Source organism: Centropristis striata, chromosome 4, assembly GCF_030273125.1.
Source record: "Centropristis striata isolate RG_2023a ecotype Rhode Island chromosome 4, C.striata_1.0, whole genome shotgun sequence".
Classification (NCBI taxonomy): Eukaryota; Metazoa; Chordata; class Actinopteri; order Perciformes; family Serranidae; genus Centropristis; species Centropristis striata.
The window spans coordinates 1,815,173-1,836,749 of record NC_081520.1 but is presented as its reverse complement, the minus strand read 5'-3'; the positions used below and the strand labels follow the sequence as shown (position 1 = coordinate 1,836,749).

At 37.2% G+C, this 21,577-nt stretch overlaps 2 protein-coding genes and 1 long non-coding RNA gene across 3 annotated transcripts in view; all 3 read right to left on the bottom strand.

Moving 5' to 3' along the window:
* The window catches only part of LOC131970605 (coatomer subunit beta'-like), a 23,569-nt gene extending 18,462 nt beyond the window's left edge, over positions 1–5,107 (bottom strand). The window contains exons 1-5 of the mRNA XM_059332037.1: positions 4,981–5,107; positions 2,686–2,823; positions 2,470–2,556; positions 1,552–1,678; positions 123–271 (exon numbers count right to left, since the gene is read on the bottom strand). Coding sequence (XP_059188020.1) covers positions 123–271; positions 1,552–1,678; positions 2,470–2,556; positions 2,686–2,823; positions 4,981–4,983 — 504 coding nt within the window. The 5' untranslated portion in view covers positions 4,984–5,107. The remainder of the gene's footprint in view (positions 1–122; positions 272–1,551; positions 1,679–2,469; positions 2,557–2,685; positions 2,824–4,980) is intronic.
* Positions 1–21,577, bottom strand: part of LOC131970616 (uncharacterized) — a 73,326-nt gene that overhangs the window by 18,462 nt on the left and 33,287 nt on the right. The gene's annotated exons all lie outside the window — the stretch shown is intronic.
* On the bottom strand, positions 8,896–13,762 carry rbp2a (retinol binding protein 2a, cellular). Its single transcript, XM_059332048.1, has 4 exons — positions 13,594–13,762; positions 10,913–11,091; positions 9,321–9,422; positions 8,896–9,022 (listed from the first exon to the last, which is right to left on the bottom strand). Exons 1-4 carry the CDS (start codon positions 13,664–13,666, stop codon positions 8,969–8,971), a joined length of 408 nt encoding a protein of 135 aa, XP_059188031.1. The 5' UTR covers positions 13,667–13,762; the 3' UTR covers positions 8,896–8,968.

Sequence of the window (21,577 nt, the reverse complement as noted above, 5' to 3'; positions counted from 1 at the left end):
TCCGTAGAAATGAATTAAAACTAAAGACTTCACTGTTCCAATAAGGGCCCTCACAAAGATAGAAGTACAAGAATGTGTGTGTGTGTGTGTGTGTGTGTGTGTGTGTGTGTGTGTGTGCATACCTTAATAGTTCTGTCCAGAGAAGCGCTGGCAAACTGGTTGTTATCTTTTGGGTTGATGACAATCTGCATGACATAGTGAGTGTGTCCCTCAAACACTTGACTACACGACCACTTTCTGTCCCAGTCCCACAGCTTGATCAACATATCATCTGCAAACATACAAACACAATACATACTGATGATGAGAACGTGCTGGAAGATTTTTGACTATTTTGGCCTGAAAACATGCCTAACTTTTAACCCTCAGGGCAGGTTGAGCGCATTTTACGCATTTTTTTATTCTTCATTTGTTAATAGTTTTGGCTGTGTTCATGCATTTGGCATGAATTTGGGCAAGATTGTGTATTTTTAACTGATCTTGTTATTTACAGCTCGGCTCCTGTATTAAGGCTAAAATACACTGTGTACAAACAATAGTTACACTCTTAAGGTTGAGCCATTGAAACCCATTCACAATGCAATTTTTTTTAAATCTCACTTGTTAAAGCATAATACATGCATTTCATTACATCTGGTGTCTGGTGTCAATCTGGGCTTTGGCCTTGGAATTGATCATTTTTACTACTTTCCACCAGATTGCCTCATTTTAACATATTCAGCATATAGAGACAAAAACAAGCATGTACTGCTTCAAATAAATAAAACATGGGTCATCTTGAATCACATCAAAGATGCAGTCAGATCTATAAAAATGGTGACATCATGACAGAAACCTGGCATATACAGCTGAAACCAGAAGTTTACATACACTATATAAAAAGACACTTTTTTTCTCACTATCTGACATGAAATCAGAGAATCATTTTTCCTGTTTTAGCTCCCTTAGGATTACCAAAATTATTTCTATTTGCTAAATGCCAGAATAATGAGAGAAGGATTTTTTTAAGACAATTTTTTATTACTTTCTTCAAAGTCAGAAGTTTACATACACTAACATTATTATGCCTTGAAATAATTTGGGAAAGCCCAGATGATGCTGTCATGTCTTTGGAAGCTTCTGATAGGTAAACTTCTGACTTTGAAGAAAGTAATAAAAAATTGTCTAAAAAAACCCTTCTCTCATTAGTCTGGCATTTAGTAAATAGAAATAATTTTGGTAATCCTAACGGACCTAAAACAGGAAAAGTGATTGTCTGATTTCATGTCAGACAGTGAGAAAAAAAGCATATGTGTCTTTTTATAGTGTATGTAAACTTCTGGTTTCAACTGTAAAGGGTTAAAATATTCAAAAAACAATTAGTGTTTGATATCAAAAATTAGGTCAGATGGAGGGGGGAAAAATCAGTACAATGAAAGTAGAATATTATAATGTATGATGTTTTTTTTATAGCTTGCTTTTTAGGAGCATGTTTTATGCACTAAGCAGTACAAGTGTGCATCAAATTTGAACCGGCCCTGAGGGTTAAAACTAAATGTATTTTTTTGGTACCGCTGCTGGTGAGGATGTAGGGCTGGGTGGGGTGGACCACGATGCAGCGGATGTAGTCAGCGTGAGCCTCGAACATGTGAACTCGCTCCAGAGTGTTGTAGTTGAACACACGGATCTGCATATCATCCTGGGGACAACATAAATGAAGCACAAACACAAAGTTAGCTGTTCACATGTGAAATATTTAGATCACACAGTTGCTTGGATACGGCCTGAGAGATGATAAAACAGCACAATTGTGCTGTGACAAATATTCACTGAAAATCTGTTTACACAGAGCAGAGAGGAGAGGACAGGGGAGGCTGTAAAAATGCAAATAGTTAAATACAGTCAGGGAAAAAATATTAGACCACCCTTGTTTTCTTAAATTTTTTGTTCATTTTAATGCCTGGTAGAATTGAAGGTACATTTATTTGGACAAATATAATGATAACATATACTGATAATAAATCATTATCAAGAAAACTGTCTAGATATCAACTCTTAAAAGATCAGCAAAAATACATCATTTATTGTAGAAAGAAAATGTAAAAACAGACATTATTGTCGAAATGTGAACTCTCCCACCGTCCTTGAACGGATCACAGGTTATGAAACTTTCCCTCAGGAAAACTAACCAAAAAATAGCTTAAAACTGTTTGGAATAACTATATCCTGTTAAAAACATTGTGCTGCTACAAATATTCACTGAAAATCTATTTACACAGAGCAAAGAGGAGAGGACAGGAGAGGCTATTTACACAGAGAAGAGAGGAGAGGACAGGAGAGGCTGTTTACACCATATTTTCTATATCTTTCTAAGTATTTCCTAATATCGTCAAGAATATCGTCATTGCAAAAATAGCCTGAAATATTGTGATATTCTTTCAGGGCCATATCGCCCACCCCTAGTTCAGAAGGTTTAGCCACAATACTTACTGCTCCAGCAATGACCCAGTGTTTCCTGGCAACAAACTTGGCCACTCTGACAGGAAGGTCACACAGCTCAAAGGTCTTCACCATCATCTGCACACAGAACACACACCACATTTACATCACACACACTTTATCCCCATCCAATCAATCAAATGTGACTGTGTGAGTGATCAAACCAGTGATTGAGTGATCAGAGGCCTGTGGAGGACTGATAGTGACCTGTGACTCATGGTTCCAGACCACCACGGTGCCGCTGTAGAGGCTGGCCACCATCCAGGGCTCGGTGGGGTGCAGGTCTACGCTCTTCACCCGGTCCGACCGAGCGGTCAGCTTCCGCTTGATGTCCAGCCGCAGAGGCTAGAAGATAAAGGAGAGGTGGGGAAAAACTATAGCATAGTATCACAATACTAAAAAATTTCCTCTGGGGAAATTTTGAAAGGGCCACGGGGGCTACTGCCGGTGTGTGTACACTATGATGAGATCAAAGGCAATCAGATCAAAGCAATCAACAGAATTAACTGACACCTGTTAATGAAAGAGTGACAGCAGCCAGGGGTGGACTGGAATTTCTGGCCTCGAACAGAAAGCATTTTTGTCAAAACCATAATACCTATCATTGATCCGACTTCACTTTGAGCGTCCCGAGTTCTTCCTGAACGTCTACATATGATTTTTTTTTAAGAAAAATTAAAAAATAGCTTTGTTAGAGCGATCTAAAAAAACTGTTCCATCTTCCTTTTTTCCAAATCTTCCTGCGTTTTTAATATGGGAGCCAATGAGGCTGTTGGTGGTGTTGGTGGATCATCTGTGCGTCCTACGCCCAAACTATAACTCTGACAGCTTTACCAGAGGACTGTGAGGGAGAAGACTAATTTTCCTACGTTTCTATGTATAAATTATTTCTGTAGAGTGGAATTTGCGGCCTGGAGTGCAGTTTTCAAATTTATTTTTTGACAGTTTTTTCTCTCCCTCTACACTCTGGCGATGATGTCACACACTGTGACACGAACATTCCGTGCAATACACACCCATTATAATCTCAGAATTTCTCCAAAAATGATCATGGTCATTGAACAGGGATTGATAAAAAACTATATGACCTATCGAAACGTGGATTAATACACCGATACACAAGACTTGTGTCTACTGTTTAAAGTTTAAATGGAGTCTCTAGGTGAAATTATGCCGGAGAAGTATACGTTTAAAAATCTCCAATTATTGTTCTTTTTTTGCTCATTTTTTGTCGGCCGTCCCATTCATTTCAATGCAAAATTTTGGGCAGTTTGTCCTGCAACTCTTCAAGTTGTAGGACTAGTAGCGGGACGAAATTGCGTCCGGAAGAGGAAGAAGAAGAAATCCACAGTATAACACAGTTATCATATGAAACTAGAAGATCTAATGAATCTATGGGCATTATGTGCATCAGGATATCGTGTTAGGAAGTTGTTGAAATCTTGTTGCAAAGTTTGGCTTTTTTATGTTTCAGTCCAAAAAATTGAGAGTAGTGAAGCTTTTTGTTTTTGAAAGTTTGATAAAATGCTGCAGTTGTTGTCGTCCAACATGTTTGATATCAGTTCATTTCAGTTTGACTGAATACTTTGTTGGTCAGTCTGTGGGTTTGACTCTCATTGTGGAGAAATAAAAAGACTGAAGTCAGATGAATAGACTGAGAATTTTATCTTATTGGACAAAACAATTCTCGATTGAATTTAATTTTGTGGACACAAAATGCAGTTAAACCGTTAAATCGCAATACTCACCATGTCGCAAAATGATTAAAATCACAATAATATCGTATCGAGACTAAAGTATGGGGATAAAATCGTATCATGGGGCCGATACGCTGATTCACACATCTAATATAAAGCAAAAAAAAAAAAATAGAATGATGAATAATCATCATAAACTAAATATAATCAGAATAACAGGCAATAATTCAACAATAAGAAGCTTGTATGATGAATATTAGACTCCATATGGCATGTTTTTCATTGTAGACATTCATATTTCAATGAGTCACATCATTGAAAATGTTTCCACCTCACAAAATCTAATGTTGCAATATAATGTTTCAGGTTTTGCAGATATTAAAGGAGGGGGTGTGTCTGTTGATACTTCCCATTCCACATTTTCTACGCATGCCTGCTGCAGAATGACTGACTGGGCCCTCAAGTCTCATCATGTCAATGAACATTTGAAGCAAGAAAGTCACATTAACAAATCTGAGGCTTTTGTCATATATAACAATAACTGAAAAAAAATGAAAATGTTCAGTGCTGGTTTTAACCTTGTTGATGATATATTTGCTTGTTGTTTTGGGGGTTCAGTAGTTGCTGCGTGCAAGTTTCTGCGTATTCTGAGTGTTTATAAAGGAGTTTACAGGTCTAATGTTGAGCTTTAAGAGTTATTTTCACGCACATGGTGGCGCGTGTCACTGACAGAAGAGCTACCAAACAGATCAACAAGTACATAAAGTTACAGGAAGTTACTTTATTAGTTTAATTGTTGTCCTACCATGTTTCCACGTCAGTAAGTCTCTGCGGTGCTGTCCAGTAAAATGACCGGCGTCCCTGTTGCCCTGCTCGGGCTTCTGTGCTGCAACTCAGCGGGGAAAGTTTTGTGACCGAGCGAACAGGAATGAAAACAGAATGACTTCCGGTATTTCCTTTCACAATAAACCTCGACGCGGTTTGGGCTATGACGGGTCGGCAACATTTACTAAAAAAAGGGCCACTCACTCAAAAAAAAGCAAACTGGGTGTCTGTTACCTTCTCCTTAGTCTAACATGTAGCTTCTACTAAATAAAATGATGTTTTGTGGTTGAACAGTTTTAAAACATGTAGAATTTTTTATGTTAAAACAACCTAATTAAATTGCTTAATATAATACTCTGTTTAAAAAATGATTTATTCCCTGAATAATTACTATTATGTTCATTTTCATATGATAAAGGTAATCTTTTAGGCTAAACCACTTCAACCTCACTTTGTTTTGTTGGCTCAGCACAATTAATTCATGTACTTCACTATTTTAAAAAGTAGTTATAACTACCCTATTAAATAAAGTAACTCTTAATAATGTCATACATGTTTAATTGGCCCAAGAAAATTATGTCCGTATGTTTACAATTACCCTTACAAATCTAGTTGGACTGAGCCCTGGTAATTAATTAACAGTAACCCAAACACATCATGTTGACCCAACATATTTACATTTTGTTCACTCAACAAAACTGTTTCTCGCTAAATTAAAGCGTTTTATTTAGGTGTAAATTATTTCCATAATTCTATTTCGTTCTGGGAACAAGTTCTTTTTTTGAGTGCTCTTGTGGACCTAGCCTGGGAAAAAGATGCAGAGTTATAGAGTGATAAACTATCAAACTTGAGTATGTATTATATTGTCTTCTTTGGTCTCCCTGATTACCCCCATATTTATTTATTTATTTATTTAGTTAGTTAGTTAGTTAGTTTATGTATTATTTTCTTTCTTCCTTTTACTATGCCAGGCTTAAATGTCTGTATTCTGTGCACTATTATTAGTGATATGTTTTCTGTTGTTTCTGTCGCTTCTGCTTTGCAAGAAAAAGTTTAATAAAAACATGTTTGAAAAAACAAACAAAAGAGCCACTGTTGGCCGAAAAAAGAGAAAACATGTAATTTTAGCCCCACAATGAAGATAAAACAGCCTACTAAATCTAAATTAGTCTACTAGCATTACAAATAGGTCATAATAAGCATTTTATAAAGTATGTTTAATATGGAAATGTTGGCCTCTAAAAGTATGTCAATCTATTTGACTCAATACTTGGTTGGGGCTGTTTGACTTGAACTACTGGAAATGGACTTTTCCATCATTTTCTAAGGTATTGAGATGCACCTGTATAAGTGATACATTTTTACAACTGAAGAATACAAATTGCTGTAGGCCTACACCAATGATAAATCAACATTACAACGTAAAGGAATAACTGTTTCATTTAGTTTAATTTTGTTGTCTTTTCCCGTGAGACACGCCACTGATAAATAAGAAAAAATATAGGTATAAATGGAAATCTTATCCAAATATGAGGTGATGTCTTTACTGTACCTTTTTGTTTTTGGAAATGTTCTCTTTCCCCTTTATTCCAGAAGCAGTAGAATGTACCTTATACTTGGTTTCTTCTTCAAAAAGACCCTGACTTTTTATATATCAGGATCAGGAACCATAAGGACTATTTTCAATAACAATCACTGACAAAATGGACTCACAGTCCTGAGTATACTCTGCAAGTAATCTATTTTTTTCTTTCTTTGTTCCTTTTTTGTTTATACAGGTGCATCTGAGTCATATAGATGGACATACTTTTCAGAGGGCAACATTTCCATATTAAACATACTTTTTAAAATTGGTCTTTTGTAATATTACACTTTTTTTGAGACACTGAATTTTAGGTCTTCATTCAATGTAAGCCATAATCATTATAATTAGAAGAAATGAAATACATTAAGACATGACAATGTTTAATTCATGTGTGTAATGGATCTATATAATGTGTTATTTCCACTTTTTGAATTGAATTACTGACATAAATAAACTTTTCTTTGATATTTTAATTTATTGAGATGCACCTGTATGTCGAGCATTTCACTCTAGAAATGATCCTGTTTGTTTGTTGTGTTTATGTTTATATAAAATAAGAACAACAATCAACAGTAACAGTAAAAAATAAAAAATATCGCTAACGTTACTATCGACGTAGACCTGTGGCTTTTATTTTGAAGACAATACGCCCCGTTTCCGGTTAAAATCCGCCTGTCGCTGTCTGACTTGACGGAACTTGTTTTGGCGACGTGGATCCTCCAGCGCTTCCTGTGGGAGAGTTCAAGATCCGGCAGAACATGTTGTACCTGTGCGCTCTGCCCACAGCTACACTGTAAAAAATACACGTTGCACTAAAACAAACCTCCGGTCTGTTGTCTCATGGAAAGCTTTCAGAAAAAAAAATCAAGGTTGAATATGAAACTTTAAATAGTTTCACTTTTGACATTTTTGCAGTACATCACCAGAGACGGGTTTTTTTTGTTGACAAATATGAGACTATATGAGTCTTTTTTCATCTAGAAAGAAAAATGTCACGATATAGGTAAGTTTTAAAAGTCTGTACACATGGAAGCTACTGTAGTCTATGGTTAATCTTAAATTTTGAATTTGCAAGAACAATTCTCAAAATGAATGAACAACACCATTTTTATTTATTAATTGATTCATAAAAATAAAAAAAATAAAATACATATCTCATTGAAACAACCCAATAGCACTTTGATTGATGCTCCATGGACTGGGAATTCTTTATTTGCATATCTATTTATTTGGTATTATATATATATATATACACTACTGGTCAAACGTTTTAGAACACACCAACTTTTCCAACTTTTCTTTTTCAAATTTAATTGAAAATTATGCAGTTTAATGTCTCAGTGTACTCTGAAATTAATGCACATTTGCAACATTTAAAATTCTTGATTGAGCATGATAGTGTTTTGAAAGTAAAAAAAAGATTAAAAATCACATTTTATGTTGGACTAAAGGACTAAAAAAAGACATAAAATGACCAAAAAAAGACACAAAATGACTAAAAAAAGACACAAAATTACCAAAAAAAGACACAAAATTACCAAAAAAAGACACAAAATTACCAAAAAAAAGACACAAAATGACTTACAAAGACATGAAAAGAATTCAAAAATGGACAAAATAGCCCAAGACTCCATAGAGTTAAGTTGTTAACCCATTTCTTGTTCCCTGAAAAAGGCCTACTTGTATAATTCTGAAATGTACTTTATTTTTCAGTTTTGGTTAAGCTTACCTTTTTTTATTTACCTCTGGCAGTTCACCACTTACCTTTGCACCCTATACATATATATATATATATATATATATATATATATATATATAGCATAGAAAGTTTTTTATTTTATTTTATTAATTAAATTCAAAAAGTGGAAATAACACATTATATAGCTCTATTACACACAGAATGAAACATTTCATGTCTGAATTTATCTAATTTATTCTAATTACAATGATTATGGCTTACATTTAATAAAGACCTACAATTCAGTGTCTCATTTATTTTCATTTTTTTTATATTTCTTTAATATGGAAATGTTGGCCTCTGAAAGTATGTCCATCTATATGACTCAATACTTGGTTGGGGCTATTTGACTCCAACTATTGGAAATGGACTTTTCCATCATATTCTAATGTATTGAGATGCACCTGTATATATTTTCACACCTTAATAAGAAAAGTGCAATAGATAATGGATCATCATGGACTATTGAGACAAGAACTGACCTATTTATATGAAAGAAAATCGCTTTATTTCGTTCTATAGTGGTCATATATTGCTTAATAAAAACACACACACAATTAAAAGAGAATATTGATATTAAATCAGTTTATTACAGGTCTTCACAATCACATTATAAATAGGCAGGAACATGCAGCATATGACAGATTATTGGGCCTTCTTAAAAACTTGATGGCAGACTTTGTCGAGCACATGGATTTCCTGCAGGAGAAGACAACAGACAGACCTTTAGACAGTTCAACATGATGCAACACACTTACATAAGCTTACTCCTATACGTTTCAGATAGTGAATCACTATCTACTATCTTGTTTATTGCCATAGCGATAGCCTGATCTAATTGCGTGTTGAGAAATATTTAATGGAGCCAATGAAGGGAGAAAGTTTCTATTAAAAGCTGCTTATCTGCCAGTGTGAGAGACTGTATCTTAACATCTCATTTTCTGGTCAAACCTTTTACAACTAACTTGATTAAACCAACGTGTCTTGTTTCTCTCACCAGGTGTAGCAGGTCTCCCTCCATCCAGTGTTTCCAGCCTCGGTTTTCTTTCTCCCCCTTCTGAACAGCCACCAGCTTGTCCCCGTCCCAGGAAACCGTCGTCTGATATCGCCACACAAACAAGAATCATTTTATTGCTTTGTTATTAAAAATATTGTGTTATAATCATTAATATTGAATTGCTTTCAACCCTATTTACTCCAACTACCACTTTACTGTCACCAGTAGTGGTTCTAGACCAGTTTTACTGTGGGGGCCAAGCAGGGGCCGGTGTTTAATCAGAGGGGCACAATAGCACATGAAAAAATGGCAAAAATGATATTTAAGCATTCAAAATCTTTGAATGTCTTGAAAAAGACACGAAATGAGCAAAAAAAGACACAAAATGAGAAGACAGAATAACAAAAAACCCCACAGAAGACATAAAAATGACAAAAAAAGACACAAAATGACCAAAAAAAGTCACAAAATAACTAAAACAGACACAAAAAAGACACATAAATGACACCAATGACAAAAAAGACACAAAATAACTAAAAAAGACACAACAACAGACACAAAATTACCATTAAGAAACATTACAAAACAGCAAAGATTATATTTAAGCACTCAAACCCTTTATTTTAGCTTATTTAAATATCTCTTTAAGTATATTTGGAAAATACAAATACATTGATTGAAACAATGAGACTTACCAACAATAATAACTATTTTTGTACGACAATGACATTTCTCATTTTTGTGCACAATTACTTTTTTTTATTTTGAAAGTGCAGTACAGTGAGAATTATCTTTTTTTTATATTTACACAAGCTTTTATTGCACAATTAAACTATGATACAATGTACACATTCTGGGTTCCTTTTGTGTACAATGATATATTGTTTGAACAAAAAATAGGTTAAAATTGTTCCGTCATCGTTATAAATTGATCATTTTATTATAAATTTGACACAGGGGCCACAGCAGGGGCCAAGGGCTTCTTCACAGGGGCAGTGGCCCCTGGAGGCCCCTGTGTAGAACCAACACTGACTGTCATTTATCATTTTAGTTTGAAAAAAATACAAGAAGGTGGCCCCACCTTGAGCTTTCGGTTGTCCATATTTATTAATTGATTCATAAAAATTAAAAAAAATAAAATACATATCTCATTGAAATAACCCAATAGCACTTTGATTGATGCTCCATGGACTGGGAATCCTTTATTTGCATATTTATTTATTTGGTATTATTATAATAATAATAATTATTATTATTATAATTATATATATATATGTGCATCTCAATCAATTAGAATAGCATAGAAAGTTCCCCGTCCCAGGAAACCGTTGTCTGATATCGCCACACAAACAAGAATCATTTTATTGCTTTGTTATTAAAAAATATTGTGTTATAATCATTAATATTGAATTGCTTTCAACCCTATTTACTCCAACTACCACTTTACTGTCATTTATCTTGTTAGTTTGAAGTAAAATACAAGAACGTGGCCCCACCTTGAGCTTTCAGTTGTCCATATTTATTAATTGATTCATAAAAAATAAATAAAAATAAAATACATATCTCATTGAAATACAAGAGCGTGGCCCCACCTTGAGCTTTCGGTTGTCCAGCCCTTTCGTTGTCTCCTCAAACTCCTCCCCCATGGTGAAGTTGACCTCGTAGTTCCTGAAGGTGCTCAGGGTCTTCGTCTCAAACTTGTCTCCGTTCTGGACGATCACTTTAGTCTGATGCAGGTGGGCAGCTATCTTTCTGGTGGCGAAGTCAATGTCTGCAACGTGAAGGAATGAGATTTAATGTCAGTGGCAGCAAGCATGAATCAGTTCTTTTAGTGTGTAGTTGGGACATAAATCCTTCTGTACACAGAAACACCAAAAGCACACACACACATCCACACACACTTATAATGATTCCTCTCCCACTGCTCCATCTGTCTCATTTACCCTTTAAAAACGACCTTGCTCCGAGTCAAATGAGTTCAGCAGCGGGCCCTGAGAACCAGCCACCCACCCCACCGTTTAGATATTCATATCCCATTTGCCTTAACGTGAAAATTCAATTTCTCCCCATCACTCTTACAGATGAGGCCCCTACATTTACCAATCTAAATAATATTTTTGACCCATTTCCATAAGGATGTCATTTTCCCATCCGCTCGATGGAAATGAGTTGGAGGCATTCAGGATTTCCTGGATTTTGTGTGAGCGTGTGAGTGTACCGGGGTTGTTTTATGAATTGCAGATAGAGTCGTGAATAATGAAAGTGTTTCTGGGCCTGATCGATGACGCGCCAAAAGGAGGAGAGCCGAGAAAAAGTCCCTCTCTCTCTCTCTCTCTCTTTTTTTTTTTTTTTAAATGACAAGCTGGCCCTCTGCCTGATCCAGGGTCGGAATCTGTCTTCCTTCTCTGCGGATCAGGGGGATGAAAATGCAGAAAGGAGTGAATCAATATTTATTTGCCGCGGTAACAGACGGCAACCACTCACAGAGTGGAGGTTAACTCGGCCTGACAGCAGCTCAATGAGGAAATGAAGCAGTGCCATAGCATTCCTCTTTTCCTCTCTCTCGCTTTATCTCCCTCACACTGCTGCTCTCTCACTCTTTCTGTCACGCTCGTTCTTAATGTTTTGCTCATGTTGGCCACATATAGTTCTAGTGGTACCAAAAAGAAAAATGGTTGATAGCAATGGACAGTGGCGGTTCTAGACCAATTTTACTGTGGGGGCCAAGGAGGGGCCGGTGTTTAATCAGAGGGGCACAATAGCACATGAAAAAATGGCAAAAATGATATTTAAGCATTCAAAATCTTTGAATGTCTTGAAAAAGACACGAAATGAGCAAAAAAAGACACAAAATGAGAAGACAGAATAACAAAAAACCCCACAGAAGACATAAAAATGACAAAAAAAGACACAAAATGACCAAAAAAAGACACAAAATAACTAAAACAGACACAAAAAAGACACATAAATGACACCAATGACAAAAAAGACACAAAATAACTAAATAAGACACAACAACAGACACAAAATTACCAAAAAAAAGACACAAATGACCAAAAAAGACACGTAAAGACATGAAAGGGATTAAAAAATGGACAAAATAGCCCAATAAGACTCCAGAGAGTTAAACTCTTATACAATGTGCACATTCTGGGTTCCTGTTGTGTAAAATGAGATATTGTTTGAACAAAAAAAAAAGATTAGAATTGTTCCATTGTTCATTGTTATAAATTGATCATTTTATTATTAATTTGACACAGGGGCCACAGTAGGGGCCCCTGGAGGCCCCTGTGTAGAACCGCCACTGGCAATGGATGCCTTAGTTTGCCTCCCATAGACTGTATAAAACGATGGATCTAGTCGCTGTGATGGCGTCCATTGGTTGGTGGACTACAGATTTGAGCTTGGTATTTTGGCCGTCACCATGTTGGTTTTAGGAGTTCCTGCTGGGTTAGCAAGATGCAACCGTTATTCAAAATAAACAGCCGGCTCCATGTTACAGTGGAGTTTGATGAGCTGAAAACACACCGGGAGAGGGTCAAAGTTCAAAGAAGCCACCACAGGGTGCACTGTGGGAGCAGCCTGTCAATCATAAGGCAGCCCCGTCCTAAGGCATGCTCTGCTTTATCACCGGTTTTACTCTATACAGGACCATAATTTACTAAATGAACATCACACTGTATTGAAGAAGACTTTAAATTAACATTTGAGACCATAAAGTTATCAGGAAAATGTTTAGTGAGGTAATAAATCAAGTGAAAAGTAGGGTAATTTTCTCATAGACTTCTATACATACAGGTTGTTGCTGCCTGCTAGCCATAAGAAAGAATACAGGTTTAACCCATTGAGGCCTGAAAAACCGCTGGGCGATTTTAAAATAAGCCTCTAATTTTCTGGAAATTCTGGGAAAAAAAGTGTGAACTCTTCTACTAAATAATAGATTTTTCAGCCTCTGTAGCAGATAGAAATGAAATTCAAAAAGTATTTGAGAGCTTATACAAATACTACAAAACGACGTAAACGCTTTCCAGGCTTCAATGGGTTAAGGCACTTCCACATTGACTTTTTTTTTCCATTTTTGCTTGCTCCAGACTGTCCCCAGAAGGGGGTCCAGGCCTGCTACTACAGAGTCACTGGCCCCCTCTTGCCCCCCTTAGACCCGCCATTGCTTTAAAAGCAACCATCTAATTGACTCTGTATTTTAGGGTTTAGGGGTTAACAAATCTCAGTCTCCCCTTCTACGCCTCAACTAGTCAGTAAGAGGGCGACTTACCGATGGCCTTCATCACTTCCTCAAAGTTCTCGTTGCTCACCATCTCCCAGCGTCCATTGTAGTCTGCAGGCATTTTGACTGGTTTGCAAGAAGAGTTATCAGTGTGCTGTTAGCTGTGGTTTTCACACTGAGACAGGGAGAGAGACAGAGAAAGAGAGAGAGGGAGAAAGTTCAAGCCCAGCCCTTTATACTGCGACTGTGCGCGTGTGTGTAAATCTGTATACGTAAACCAAAGGACAGGGTCCGGCTGATAATTCCCTTTAGGACAGTGTGTGTGTGATTTTGTATGATAACAAGTGCATTGTGCATTGTCAACTCACTCCTCCACACAATGTCCATTACCTGCAGAATAGTTTCTGTATCTGTGCACACACTGACTTGGATACACTTAAAGAGTCTGCTGCTCTTTCCTTTTCTTTTTTCAATCTCCATTCCCTCACAACAAAGCCAGCTCCTGCAATGAATCATTCTAATGTAATGGAATGGGGGTGTGGTTAGTCACTTGTTACTTTTAACTGCAAAAAAACACTGATGCCTACGATGAAGAAGCTATTTTAAAACATATATTTACAGTTCTGCACAGTATTGTTCTCACAGTAAAGACAGACATGTCAGGCAGTAAAGGAAAAAGTGAAGTGAGAGCCAAGCTACACTCTCTGTCCTCATTGACCTAAATTCCCATCACATATCCAGCATTGTGACATTAGCCACGTCATCAGATTTTGCACAAGACATTGCAACAAGTTTGCATTTCCAGATGTTTTTTGTCTAATGTTTTTCATCAAGTGGATATAGAACAAAGGTTTAACTCAGCTTTCTGTGCCTGGACTAGGGACAGAGAGCAAGTTATTACTCTTTGGATATCTTTTAAAGCCCCTGATTAAATATAGAATCGATTGAAATAGGTTTCCTTACACAATATATGTTAAATCTATGTATGATATGTTTTTCATCAGGAGGGGAGCAGGGACAGAGACTAGTGCTGATTGCCTCAGCTGCCTGCACCAAACTTCATTTCTGAGTATTTTTCAGGGCCTGCTGTGGAAAGATTCCTCTCTGATGTCACATTAAGGAACAAAGTTCAATGGGATAAATTTTGTTGACTCAAATGCAGCTCCACAGCAGTATTTACCAGAGCAAAGGTAAAGCAGAAATGTCTCTAAAGAGTCTCAACTTCAAGCTCTCTTTAGAGGATAAAAGACTTAATGTTACTTCATGCAAAGACGGAGGTTGGTTTGGATCAAAGTTATTGTCTTACCACAATACATTTAATTATTCATGTTTCGGAAATGTGAAATTGATCTGGGGTTGCCTTCTCATACCTCTCTGTTCTTCATCTGACTGTCTCTCAGCACCAGACATAATCAATACAGTTATCTTTCAAAGAGCATATAGTTAAAAGTGCTGTGTGCATGAAAGGGTTCACAAGTGCAACTGCAGTGCTCTAACTGGCAGCGATACCAACTCGATCTGGTGGAGACGGGGTTGTGTGGAGGGTCAAAGGTGAGGCGGGCGGTGTCAGGTTTATCAGTGCTGATAAGGTGCACCGATTACACATTATCAGTTATTTCATTTATCTGCAGGCAATGATCTGATTGCAATGTTAAATTGCACTTATATATCGCTTTTCTAGTCGCTTTGCGGCCTCTCAAAGCTTTAACTACAGACTGCGCGCACCCTTTCACACACATTCATACTGGTGGCAGAGGTTACCCTAAACGGTGCCACCTGCCACCATTGGGAATTCATTCTCACACCGATGAAGCAATTTGGGGTTCAGTATCTTGCAGACATGTTGGCTGCGACAGTCAGGCTTCGGTTGGTGGTTCGAGCCTGCATGTCTGCAATCAGTATAATTCCCAACATAATTTAACACATTATTTTTTATTTAAACTCGTAGGGCACTGAAGTTTCCCTCATTCACAGTCACAACGAGTACATTTACAAACAGTACAGAAATACAAATTCAAAATACAGATAACAGACAAGAAAATAAAAAAGGAAAATGCTGTTTAAAATGAGCAAAGCTAAAGAAAATCAGTTGCAGGCAGCTGTGGGGAAAGTCTGCAATTAAGCCACAAATTAGAAAAAATATACTAGAACTACTAACTAACTAACTAACTATATGGTATTGTAATGCAAAGCAAAATGAAAACAGTACACAACCATGGGTGGTCGTGTACTGTATGAAAAAAATGCCTGTTTCTAGCTAAAATTGCTAGATTTAAGCATATCATATAATTGTTTAAGGACTCTGTCTAACATAAAGGACAAGTTGGCTGTTTAGAAGCTAATGTTAGCTATGTGTTAGCAATCTAATGTTAGCTATGTGTTAGTAAGCTAATGTTAGCTATGTGTTAGTAAGCTAATGCTAGCTTTGTGTTCGCAATCTAATGTTAGCTATAAGTAAGCTAATGATAGCTATTTATAAATAAGCTAATTTTAGCTATATGTATGTAAGCTAATGTTAGATATGTGTTAGTAAGCTAATGTTAGCTATGTGTTAGCAATCGAATGTTGGCTATATAAGTAAGCCAATGTTAGCTATGTGTTAGCAAGTTAATGTTCGCTATATGTTAGCAAGCTAAGACACCTAATAGTGCATAGCTTTCTGAATTATCCACATTCTACTACGACAAGAGTTACATAGTGTCAAATGCTTTAGCTTAACTTACAGAAATGTAGTTAGCCATAAAATGAATTTGGACATATGACTAAGAGACAAAATGCATGTTAAAATTAGGTATATTGAGTTTCATGATTGCACAGTTTTCTCCATTGTAACTGCTGATGTCTCACGTCTGTATAAGTTCAGTTCTTCAGTTTATCAGATTTTAAAACCTTAGTTCTGGTTCTTTACCCGGTTGGTAGTGCATTTCACCACACAGCAGCTTTAAGACAGTTTTCTGTTGTTTGCTAACAGACGGAATTAACAAGGAGTAGCCTGCAGGTCGACTGATGTAAGAACGTGAAAGGGCACTTCTTGAGCCAGTATTATATTTGTACTTTCTGGGCTACTGTAGAAACATGGTGGTGCAACCAGGCAGGCATCGTAGAAGAGGACATACATTAATAAAAAACGAACAATTAATATTATGTTAGAATGAAAAAAAAAGTGAATTGTTATCTGTTAAAATCGTTGCAGCCGGGGAATGACTGTTAAAGCTTTCTACCTATATAGGCCTACAGTTAGTTGTGACATCACAACCTTACAGGAGTCCTGACAGGTCATTTAAAGACGATGATGAAGATGGGCTGTGTGCATTTCTCTATGGATTGGGTGTTTTGGTACTGTCACAGTATTTGCACAGCGCCTAGACTGCTTTTTAATCAGAAAAGACACTGAAAACTCACCTTATACAGTAGGGGCCATTTAACTCTAAAACAATAAATATACACTACCGGTCAAAAGTTTTAGAACACCCCAATTTTTCCAGTTTTTTATTGAAATTCAAGCAGTTCAAGTCAAATGAACAGCTTGAAAGGGTACAAAGGTAAGTGGTGAACTGCCAGAGGTAAATAAAAAAAGGTAAGCTTAACCAAAACTGAAAGATAATGTACATTTCAGAATTATACAAGTAGGCCTTTTTCAGGGAACAAGAAATGGGTTAACAACTTAACTCTATGGAGTCTTGGGCTATTTTTTCCATTTTTTAATTCTTTTCATGTCTTTGTAAGTCATTTTGTGTCTTTTTTTGGTAATTTTGTTTCTTTTTTTAGTCATTTTGTGTCTTTTGGTGTCTTTTTTTGTCATTTTGTGTCTTTTTTTGGTAATTTTGTTTCTTTTTTTAGTCATTTTGTGTCTTAAGGTGTCTTTTTTTGTCATTTTGTGTCTTTTTTTTGGTCATTTTGTATCTTTTTTTTAGTTCTTTAGTCCAACATAAAATGTGATTTTGAATCTTTTTTTTACTTTCAAAACACTATCATGCTCAATAAAGAATTTTAAATGTTGCAAATGTGCATTAATTTCAGAGTACACTGAGACATTAAACCGCATAATTTTAAATTCTGGAAAAGTTGGTGTGTTCTAAAACTTTTGACCAGTAGTGTATATATAAACATATAATATAACAACTATTTCTTGTCTTGTTCTTGTGGTTTATAACTTCTAATACAATGCTTTATTGACCCAGTCTATGTAATAATCACAAATGGTTTAATTTAACCACCAAACACACATTTTGGGTGTTTGTCTCAAGCCTCTCCTCAACTCACCTTCAGAGTTGGATGACTACATTGTTCCTCTCACCACACAGGGGCAATGTTGCTACATATAATTCAAAGCTCCTCATGAAAAGAAATAGCAGTGCCTTGTGCTCAGTGCAAGAAAGTACCACATGTTACACTGTGATCAAAGTTAAGATGACACAGAGCCATCTGCTAACCGAGGGCCGACTACGTTGGGAATCTGTTTTCTGTGGGTTGTTGCTTTTGTCAGGTGAATTGGAAGGAATTTGTAAGCTGTAAAAGCAAGTTAAAGAGAGGCAATAACTTCTTTACAGTAAACACCCAAAAGAAAAAAAAATCTAAATTTCAAATTGATTTAGAAAACGACAAGTAATCCTATAAGTAAGACAGACTGCATCCACTTGCACATGCACGCACATGCTTGCATGCTGGCGCACGTACACGGCATCTCATAGACTTATGCAAATGCAATTAGGGTAGCTTTAATAATGCATGACAGCGGATTCATTTTTAATTCTGCCTAATTCACACCTAATGGCACTTCCTGCACCCCATAACCTTGGAGGCACACACAAACACGCACACATTCTGCATTGTTTCATCTGTGAGTTGATCCTACGTGTCAGTGTCGAATGTGTTTCCACATTTCTGCACAGCCTGGCTGCAATTCACACCTTCCAGCTTATCTGCTCTGTGTATTACAACAGCAGATGTGTATGGTGATGCATACAGCAGCTCGTTTTAAACATCATATATACAGTGGGCGGCAAGTAATCCTGTGCTTCCATTTCCTGCCCCTCTCTCCCTCTGAGTTTTTTTTATCCCTCCATCTTTTAACAGTAAGATGCTGCACATTGTGCTTGCATGCTGTGTCACTCCTCTCAATGCAGTTTCAATATCCTGTGTGATTCAATTCAATTTGCTTCATTAGCGTTGCATTCAAAGCGGTGCATCACAAAGTCTTTACATTCCCATGCGAGTGTCCCAGCGGCCCCCCTCATCTCTCCCATCTCTTCCTCCTCCCTGTTGTTTCAGAAACATCAAAGGTTAGATTAATCACACTCCTCAGAGGCGACAAATGATTGAGAAAAGTCTGCTCTTTGTTATGAAACCCTCGTCATGGATTTCAGCAGAGTAGATATATTTGTAATGTATTTTCATCCCACCCATGGACTCTAATAGTGCAGCGTCTTGCTGTGTGCTTTGATGTCCCAGTGAGAATTGAAAGGGCCCCAGTGTTCCCACACAATTGAATGAGTTTTGCTTTTATCCTCCTTATGGAAGAAGAAGAAGAAGAAGAAGAAGAAAAAGAAGCATAGCAGTGGTGTTACATGCGTCAGTACAAGATGAAAAGTAGCCATGTTAGAGGCAGAAGGAATGTATGCCTACACTCACTCATATAGCCAGAAAATTGCATTTTCATACTCAAAAACCCTTTACAATTTCAGACAGAGGACAAAAGCTAGGTGAGTGCCAGTCTTTTTTATGGCTTCTACACATTCACAAATAGTGTGCAGTCCTTTGGAGAGCAGAAAATAATAATAAGTCTGCAGGTTGGACAGCCTTGATGTCAATAGACGAAGCCCATTCAGGAGCCACAGACACATTTTCAGAGCAAGGTACCTGTGGAGACATATTCTGTGCTAAGGTCACCCTGTGTGTAAATGTGCATTGCTTCACAAAGGGGTCAAAAAAAATATCTATGTTCTGTACATTTGTATCCTGTCATGAATGTATGCATGATGCCAGCGGTTGTTTGTCCATTTTATGCACGCTAAATGCCTCTCCGTGCCTGACCATCATTACTCTCCAGCACGCCTTTCCTTTGATCCAACCTATACCAGCCTGCACCCGAGCCCATTCTCCTCGCCACTTCCATGGAGCATAAATCAAATCCCATGTTCCACCTCTGCGTGTGTCATCCAGTCCCCTGAGGGGAAATCCTGCGATCCTGACCTCCACCAATCCACGCGGTGCTTTCCTCCTCACGTATCCACCAGCCGAAAAAAAGGAGCCTACAGATAATCATAGGAAGAAAACATACAGTTAGCTCTCACTGTTTTTTCTTTTTGACTTTTTTTCCCTCAGGAAGTTTGAGCTGGAAAATAAGAGAGGGGGAAGAAGGGGATGACAATGCTAAATATTTCATGTTTTCCTCTTGGTAATTCCGTATGGTCGGGACGAGACCTCGTTTTCCACAGAAACATGAGCAACTGTGGGACTGATTGTGGGAGCCCGGGAAGCTCTGTGTTTCTCTATTTTTTGCTTCTCTGCTCCGAAATAGGCCTGGATGGTGATGCATAATGCATGGGGCTTCCTATGTGGAGCTGGAAAGGGCTGTGGGTCCTGAGGGATCAGCCAGGGAAAGGGTGTCCAGATTCGCATTCTGCAGTGTAGGCTGGGCGCATCAAGCAAAAGAGATGGAGGAAAAAGATTACTCTGCCCTTTACTCACACCGTGTTTTTGTGTTAGTGAGTGCAATACTCCTGAAATCTGTGATTAGCTTCCTTTTCTTATAAATCACACACATTTGCTGAGTGTATCTTGAGACTTCACTGACCTAAAAAAACATCTGTATAGTAGAGGTGTGAATCAGCAGCATCATCCTGATACTTGAGTCACGATATGATATTGCGATTTTTAAGCATTTTTTTTGGTTGCGATATGGTGAGTATTGCGATACAATATATTGTGATTTAACTGCTTAACTGCATTTTGTGTCCTCAAATTTAAATTCAATCAAGCATTGTTTTCAGTTCAGTTCAGTTCAGCTTTTATTTCGAACATGTGTGAGTAACACAACAAAGTAAACACAAAAACAAATACATCCAATGAGAATAATCAAAACAAAACAAAAAATAGCAATAGTCAAAACAAACGCTGTAATGTGAACGCAACATGTCCGAAAAGGAGTAGGAAAAGAAATAGATTACATAAACAAATACATGAATAATTTATAATTTATGAAAACACCCGGTTGTTAAAGCCCTTCTTCCTCCCTGTACCTTGTGAAAACCACGTGTTTGTACCGCTTTTTAAACTGGATCATGCTTGGACATTGCTTGAGCTCCACACCCAGTCTGTTCCACAGCCTCACTCCACAAACTGAAGGACAAAAACTTTTTAATGTTGTACGTGCCCGCTGATGTTTTAGATTGAACTCACCCCTCAGATTATAACCCCCATCTCTGTAAAAAAAACAATTTTTGAATATTCCCAGGAAGTTTTGTCCAATACGAGAAAATTCTCAGTCTATTCATCTAACTTCAGTCTTTTTTTTTCTTCACAATGAGAGTCAAACCCACAGACTGACCAACAAAGTATTCAGTCAAACTGAACTGAACTGATATAAAACATGACACACTTCTATTGTGTTATTTTCATCTGGTAGCAGGTGTTTCTAAAGGTGAAGTGTGGAGGCTCACATGAGCTTCACAGGCATGCTTTTTGACCTTGTGGGTCCCTTCCACACATACTCTCATATTGTAAAAACCAATACAGTATAAGCTGAAATGTCCACTTCCATTTGCAGCTGTCAACTACATTTCAAGGTCAGTGTTGGCACAATAGCAACACCACATGTAGGGGGCGCTAAAGTAGCCTTCAGGTAGGTTGGTATACATTTTTTTAACTAATTGCTGGAGGACCTGCACCCCAGTGCCCTTAATGGACCACATGTCACTGCCACAAAAAAATAAATGGTGCCCCGTGGATTGGTTGTCCTGCTGTTAGGCTACACCTAAGTTTCTGGCTTGGTTTGTGATTTTTAGCATCATTGTTTGAAGCTGGGTGCTAA